Source organism: Macrosteles quadrilineatus, unplaced genomic scaffold (genome assembly GCF_028750875.1).
Source record: "Macrosteles quadrilineatus isolate MER2022 unplaced genomic scaffold, UCM_ALF_1.0 Scaffold_8__2_contigs__length_117827958, whole genome shotgun sequence".
Lineage (NCBI taxonomy): Eukaryota > Metazoa > Arthropoda > Insecta > Hemiptera > Cicadellidae > Macrosteles > Macrosteles quadrilineatus.
The window spans coordinates 2,614,740-2,622,947 of record NW_026542601.1 but is presented as its reverse complement, the minus strand read 5'-3'; the positions used below and the strand labels follow the sequence as shown (position 1 = coordinate 2,622,947).

Below are 8,208 nucleotides of genomic sequence, written 5' to 3'. Positions count from 1 at the left end.
TTCCCAATTTCTTCTTAGCCATTTTGTAGAGCTTGAAAATCAAATAATTAAGTAAGTTATCTAAAGTGTTTTTGTACGGTTATTGGCTAGGGAGAAAGTAAAAAAAAATTGTAAATTTCAAATCGCAAGAACAACCCATGTCATTCTAATGGGGAATAAGTAAATTATTGCAATTTACTTGTTTATGGATATATTTTGACCAAACCTGGCAAATATACTTATTTTATACTAAGCTATTTATATTTCACTAGGTAACACACTTTATTACTCAACAAACCCAGGTACTTCTTTAAATCAAAAATATGTTATTTAAATTATATTTATAAAGATTAAATCAGACAAATGGAAATTCGGTTAGTTTGCTGTGGCTGGGGTATTTGTTTTTGTGTTAATAAACTTACTTGGATTGATTGTTTATTCAGGAAAACTAACACAAGCTGTTTTGTTATTTTGCAGATAACAAAACATGATGGAAAAAGTGACAGAATTATAGACAGAAAGATGCAAGACAATGATTTCCGAAGTAGATTTGGATCACCCTTACCCAGATTCGAAGATATCAGCTTTCAAGGAAGTTTTCATTAAATATATGTTTGATGAATCAAAGCAACATATCTTTATGTGTGATAAGTGTGAAAATCTTGTTTCCGGAAGGATAATTTTAATAGAAATACGTTGATTCACAATTTAGAACAACCTAGCCAGTGTACATTCTTCATGGAATCTTACAGAGAAAAGTCAAGAAATTCACTTTCAAACTCATAGGGAATAACTGTTTCAGTCAACTAAATGTCCAAGAAGATTTAAGTTATGGATGAATGTAGCATAGAAGAAAAACCTTATCTTTGTGAAGTATGTCCAAGCTCTTTTAAAACTGAGAAATGCTTCGAAGCACATGCACTTACTCACTGTGAATATTCCCCAGATATAACACCAGAGAAGTCTTTGGAAAATTTTTCTGAGACAGCCCACTTAGAGAAAAATTTTCATTGTACGATTTGCTCTGAAAGCTTCCATTCCCTGAGATCGTTAAGGATACACATTACTCGCATACACTCGAAAAGTCAACCCCACCAATGTTTTACTTGCAAGGAGGTTTTTTTGTCCAGATTTGAATTAAAAACGCACGCTTGTGCTCATACAGATGACCTTTTCCTTTGTCATAAATGCCCTAAAACATTCACAGTGCTTTCATACTTAAAGTTACACCTGTTAAAACATACTGAAGAAAGACCTTATCAATGCTCAATCTGTCATAAGAGCTTTACCCAGAAAAGTGGTTTAAAGGCACACATGCTGAAGCATAATGGTAAACTTGACCATCAGTGTGACATTTGCCTGAAGAAGTTTGCTTTGAAGGGGACATTATCGACTCATATGCTTTGTCATTACACAAGAGATAAACCCTATGAGTGTCCATCGTGTCAGAAAGCTTATACGAGCCAGTCAGGGTTGAAGAGACACATGTTGACTCACTCCGGGCTGAGAGTTTACAAGTGCGGTCTGTGTCCAAAATCCTTCGCAACCCCAGATGTGTTGAAGCAACACTTAAAGACCCATTCAAATGAGCGTCCTTTCATGTGCGAGTACTGTGGAAAGTCATTTTCAAGATCAAACTTTTTGAAACAACACATGATGATTCACACCGGCGAACGGCCTTTTCAATGTGATAGGTGTGAAAAATCTTTTGCTAGATTAGAAGTTCTTCAAAAACACATTTTGAGCCATACGGGTGAAAGACCCCACCAATGTACATTATGTGAAAAGTCATTTAAGCAAAAGGGTCATTTAGAAACACACATGTCGTTCCACTCAGGAAAAAGACGGTATAAATGTCCAATTTGCCAAAAAAGCTTCATAATGAATAGTAATTTGCAGGCACACAAGGCAATCCACTTAAAGGCAAGATATCAATGTAAGGAGTGTGATCAGGTGTTTAAAAGACAAATAGAATTAAAGAGACATGCGCTCATTGCTCACACAAGCAAATCATTAATTTCGATACAATCTTGTGAAGTGATTCGTGATATCATACCGATTTCAGGTGAAGTTTTAACGTTGTCTGATGAAGTCATACAAGTCACGAATGACAAACTTATAGCTTGTTTTAGGAAAGGGCAATTTGGTGGAAGGTAAGATGGTGTGTATGTCGGAAAAATCAAACACTGAAGATCTGTAACTTGTTTTTGCTTTCTTTATATATATTAGTGGCCTCTTTTAACTTTGCAGTTGCCCATCCACATAGGCTTGGTTGGGCCTGTGCCTGGAACTGTGTTGATAAAATTTAGTGTTGAGCACCAAGACGCAAACTTACAACATTGCTATCATGGTTTTGTAGTCCATCGATGAGCCACTGACTCACCGGAATTTCTAGAATTTCAGAACGGCCTTTTATCCATCTACAGTTTCTGACAGTTTCTACAGTTTCTGCATAGTCTTTTATTTTAAGATAAACATTGTGAATTGTTTTATTGGTTTACAACAATGCTGTTGTTATTATACAGGGTGTCCCGGAACTCTCAACCAAAATTTTAGAGCATTGTTTCTGAGTTAGAAACGTATGTAAATACCATATTTAAATTGGCCGCAAGTGCTTATTTACTTACACAGCCGCCATTTTGTTTTTTTCACTTATTATTTTTTTTCTAAAGAACGGTTCGACATACGAAATTTAAACTTTGCACAAACATTTATGACAACTAAGCAAAGCTAGAAAAAAATTATGAAAATTTTCCAAATTCATCAAACTAAATGGCAGCCATTTAAAATGTTGTTTCTTAAATAACTCAAAACCCGTTGATTTTAAAAAAATGTTAAATGACCGCAATTTTGTTTGATGAATTTGGAAAATGTTCATAATTTTTTTCTAGCTTTTCTTAGTTGTCATAAATGTTTGTGCAAAAGTTTCAATGTCGTATGTTTACCCGTTCTTTAGAAAAAAGTTAATAAGTGGAATAAACAAAACGGCGGCTGTGTAAGTAAATAAGGAGTTCCGGGCAATTTAAATATGGTATTTACATATGTCTCTAACTTAGGAACAATGCTCTAAAATTTTGGTAGAGAGTTCGGGGACACCCTGTAGAATAGGTACTGTATATGCAGTATATAATAGTTTTTTTTTTATTTGATAGTATTTTAAAGTTTGTAGCTTGTTAAGCAAAATCTTGATGTTTTTATGGGTAACTATACCATTAATTGTTAAAAAATCCCGAACATCCAAAATTAAGTAGGTATCGTATTTCAGGTTCCTTTACATTTCAGTTCACATCTTAAGCTTTCTTTGATACTGGTTTTACTTGTCACATTCCAGCTACATGTAATAGAACGAGAAACATTTGTAAAAACATGTGCATGCAACATTGCTGAAGGAACTCTTGTATACAAAATTGTAATGTTATAATTTTATCTTTGATTAAGATGTAAAAAACAAATGTTTTGGCTCATGAGCCATTAACTACTAATTTTAATTGAATGAATACTGTTATACATATTTAAAATAAAATTTATATTCACCAAATCTACTCAATACATTTAATGTATAGTTTGTTTTGTACATGTGTATATAAATAATAATTTGATTGCCTATTCCTCTTATTAATAACCGTTACCTCATGTTGACACATACCTTAAGAACTCATAATGCTATAACAAGTTACAATCAAGTAATCTATATACTAAAAATTATATAAATATAATATATAAAAATGAGATGGTGTGTGTCTGTATGTCTGCTACTCAATAACACAAGAACCACTGAACCAATTGAAATAAAATTTTTTATGAAGGTAGCTTTTATACCCGGTTAACATGTAGGCCTATTTCTGTTAGGTATATTTCCCTTGGGCTGGCTACGCCCCATGGACTTCCAAAGTTTCAATGTTAACATTTTGTAAGTAGTCAAAAATATTAATTGAAGTCAGCTTGCTGTAAATACAGTTCAAGCAGCAGAGGTTAAGAGGTACAGTTTCTGCTCCCAAGATTCTAAAGTTTTATGATTATGAGAGAAGTTTGGTTAAAATATTTATGAAAATATACTTATTTTCATGGAAACAGAAGTATCATTACAATGTATAAATTTTTTTGAATAATTTTGATATGGTAGCTTTTTGTTTACAAATTTTAACTGATAAACAAATGTTTGGATTAGGATTTTAATAGGTTTTAAAAACTAAGATATATGTACTGGTACAGTTTTAAAAACTTAACTGACTCAAGGTTTACACTTTTATTTGTGTTTTAATTTAATTTACAAACTAAATTTAATAATACCTCATTTTATTCTGTCCAGAGGTAGCTACTACTTATATTTTCCTCTATCTTCTACTTCACATTCGTTTTTTACATTTACAGAAACCTGCTTAAGTAGTTGTGTTTTTTACAACACTGCTTTAATTTGACTATGGAGAATATCACAAAACTAAGCTGTGCCCAATTCACTTTTGTTTCTAAAATCGATTCTGTAACGTAACTGTGTTTCTTTACTCAATGTTTTAATGATGATGTAAATAAATGCATATACATACACGTTTTGAACTTGATATTATTGTGATATATACACACTGATCTGCAGGTAAAGATTGAAATTTAAAAAAAGCTCAGTAGTTATGGTAAAACAATGTGAAATCAATATAAACTGTTTTTATATTTACTTTATATGTACGTTTATACAAAAAAATCTTTATGTAAGCTTATCATTTGAAAATGTAATCCTATGCGTAGCTGTACATTATTTTCATAGATGCATCAGCGCCTCATATCATTCGTACTAGGTAGCCTTATAAGTTTATATTTTTTAAACTAAGAGTTACAATTAATTGAGTTATGGTCCTGAAACCAAAGGGGAATGTGTTACTATTCTATATAACAGATTTAGAGATCAAATTTGTCGCTTCAGTTTCCTCTCCGTTGCGAAGCACGGGTACAGCAGCAGAGCAGCTTGTTTTAATATATTCGGTGTTGCTAGCTTATAGTGGGTAACTTCTCTGACTAGTGCCTCATCAGGGACAGGTTCAATTCCTGGCACAGACCAATTTGGCTTAAAGTGTTTATTTAAATTCTTTCTACTGCTACTCTTAAAGCAAAAATGTTGCTGGCACAATATAGAAATCAATACGCCAACCGCAGCAAACCTGCAGGTGAGGGAATGTCCATTTGCCTGATATTATTTTCAATTAAATCCATTTGTATAACATTACGTTTGTCAAATACCTAGGTTTGCTGCTACAGGAAGGGTATAATAAAGTATGATTTTTGTAAAATATTAATAGCTTAGTATGAAATAAACAAATTTTCCAAGTTTGATAAAAGTATATCCATAAACAAGCAAACTATAACAGTTTACCTACTTATTCTCCTTAAGATTATTGTGGGAATTTAAAATTTTTGGAATTTTCTCTGTTTTTCTGTTTAACCGTAGAAAAACACGTTGATGTATTAAATTATTTGTTTATTAAGCTCTTTGAAATGGGCTACTAGAGATAAATCGGGTAATTTTGTGTTTTTTTGGAAGTCAAAAATTAGTAAAACTAATTTTTTACCCCCTCCCCGTAAAACCCTGTCTGTTGAAATTTTTAAAGCGATCCGTTTGAAATTTAGTACATTCATGGTAAGTTAACCAACTATGGAAAGGTCCGAAATGGTACAAATTTGACCACAGAGATAGCGTCTCAGACTTGGGTGCGGTAGGGGGCGACGGGTTCCATTTGAGGCACACCAAGGCAACACTAACTTGGGCACATCCAAGCACATAATATGGGCTAGCACTGCATTCTCTCTTCTTCATCTAATTCCTCCACTAATAATGCTACTGGAAAACTGGCGTAAACAGCAAAAACCCAAAACGACCTCTGCTGATCAGGAAAGTTTGATTTTAGACATTTTGGGACAAACCATCTTTTGGTGGATTAGAAGCTTTGAAACCCATCTTTACTAGAGCATAGGATGTAATTATTGAAAATCCCCGAATTGTACCCTGCAGACTAAGCAATGCTTGGGTGTTTTTCGATCAAATGTTAATAGTACAGTATATGGTAAAATAAATTATTTTGCCAAATTTTTAAATATATATCTGCTAAATACAATATAGTTTATTTATTCTAAAATTTTATGTTGTGTCAAAATTGGGAAAACCCAATTTTTAAGACATAAGCAAAAATAATCTGATCATGTTGGTTTATGAACTTGTTTAAGAATAAATTTTACAAAAATCGGATCATTTCCCCCCTAGTTATTGTGCTAACGGACACCCACACACACATAAAATATATATGCATTTGGGCGTATGGTGTTATTGACCTCATTATTTTTATAATAATTTTTTCATTTTACCATTTACAAAAATCTTTTTTGTAAATGGTAAAATGGTGTTTGCAATCTGAGTAACGTCGGCATATGACGGGAATAGCACACCTATGTTTTTCCTTCCACCATGAGCTTGTTCATTTTCTGAAAAATTCACTAATATAATTAACAAAATAAGTATTTTAACTTTAATTTTAACTGCAACAAATCAACTAAAATCATAAAAGCTACCTGGTTACGAAATCTGCTCAAAACAAACAAATCAGCTGGCCAAAACAGAGCAAGAAAAAAGTTATTAAGATCGAATCAGCTGTGATTGTGAATGAATATTGTGATATGAAATTGAAACAAAAAAACTAACCTCAAAACAAGAGTCGAACCAAAACTTTCTAATCAGCGTGAAACTGGCAATAGAACAGCAATAACCCATTCCACTTCCCCTACCGCCCCTCCGACGAATATACGTCACAGTAAAACGTCACAACAATGATGGCGTCACAGTAGGATTCGTCACAGAGCAGCTGACATAACCTCCAAAATATCAAGTGGCGGGAATTTTTTTTTTGCGAAACACGGCCAAGATGGCGTTTGGCGGTACACGCACAGCGTTGATTATGAAGGTTAAGTAATATATATATATATAAAACTGTACAATACGTTGAATGTTAAACTACTATTTCATTATTTAGAGAATAAAGAACAATATTAAACACGTTTGAGGTTATTTAAAGTAGTAACCACCTTAAATTTTTTCCAAATGATAAAATTATTAGCTGACTACCATAAAAACCTATTGCTGGCGGTTCCCCTTAAGTTTTTCTCTCGTTTTTCTTTTGATATATGTTAAACACATGGTTATGAACAAAAAATGACGTATTCAAGGTTAGCCCACTCTTTAATAGTGTAGCTATGTATCCTAGAATGCACTTCGTGTGACCTCGGTTGCACGCCGATGCTATTACAAAAATGTATGTTCTAAATGTCTATTTACATTATTTATCTGGTATTGAACAATACTGGGCACTTTTAAGCTTATTAATGTAGAAATCACCTTGATATTAATACAAACTAATAAACTACCTAAAATTACTAACTAATTATCGTAAAAACCTATTGCTGGCATATCCTCTTAAATTTTTTTCTCGTTTTTCTTTTGATATGTGTTAAACACATTGTTATGAACATAAAATGACGTAGTATAGGTTAGCCCACTTTTTAGTAGTGTAGCTATGCAGCCTGGAATGGACCTCATAATAGAACAATAAATTACCATAAATTTCTATTGCTGGCCTATCCCTTTGGCACGATTTTCTTTATTCTTTCAAAATATGTTTATTACATCATTACGAACTAGAAAACACGTCGCCTAGGTTAGCCCACTCCTTTATAGTTGAGATAGGCCATTTTGATTGTAGCTGGTGTGACCTCGGTTCCATAAGAACCTAATTTACTAAAACTCAACTTTTTTCGTTTATACATGTTAGTTACACCTTAATAAACAATACCTAACACCATTTCGATAAAAAATATTATTATTTATCAATTTAATGCATTATTTAAAATCTGCCTCAATAGAACAATAAATTACCATAAATTTCTATTGCTGGCCTATCCCTTTAGCACGATTTTCTTTATTCTTTCAAAATATGTTTATTACATCATTTCGAAATAGAAAACACGTCGCCTAGGTTAGCCCACTCCTTTATAGTTGAGATAGGCCATTTTGATTGTAGCTGGTGTGACCTCGGTTCCATAAGAACCTAATTTACTAAAACTCAACTTTTTTCGTTTATACATGTTAGTTACACCTTAATAAACAATACCTAACACCATTTCGATAAAAAATATTATTATTTATCAATTTAATGCATTATTTAAAATCTGCCTCAATAGAACAATAAATTACCA

The 8,208-nt window shown here is 32.6% G+C and overlaps 2 protein-coding genes across 2 annotated transcripts in view; both read left to right on the top strand.

Moving 5' to 3' along the window:
- The first annotated feature begins 478 nt into the window (after nucleotides 1-478).
- LOC129000092 (gastrula zinc finger protein XlCGF52.1-like) lies at nucleotides 479-2,527 on the top strand. The gene has a single exon (XM_054426971.1). It carries the CDS (start codon nucleotides 811-813, stop codon nucleotides 2,134-2,136), a length of 1,326 nt encoding a protein of 441 aa, XP_054282946.1. The 5' UTR covers nucleotides 479-810; the 3' UTR covers nucleotides 2,137-2,527.
- A 4,354-nt stretch (nucleotides 2,528-6,881) lies between these two features.
- LOC128999475 (ankyrin repeat and fibronectin type-III domain-containing protein 1-like) overlaps nucleotides 6,882-8,208 on the top strand; it is a 32,647-nt gene continuing 31,320 nt past the window's right edge. Inside the window, exon 1 of the mRNA XM_054426017.1 lies at nucleotides 6,882-6,894. Coding sequence (XP_054281992.1) covers nucleotides 6,882-6,894 — 13 coding nt within the window. The remainder of the gene's footprint in view (nucleotides 6,895-8,208) is intronic.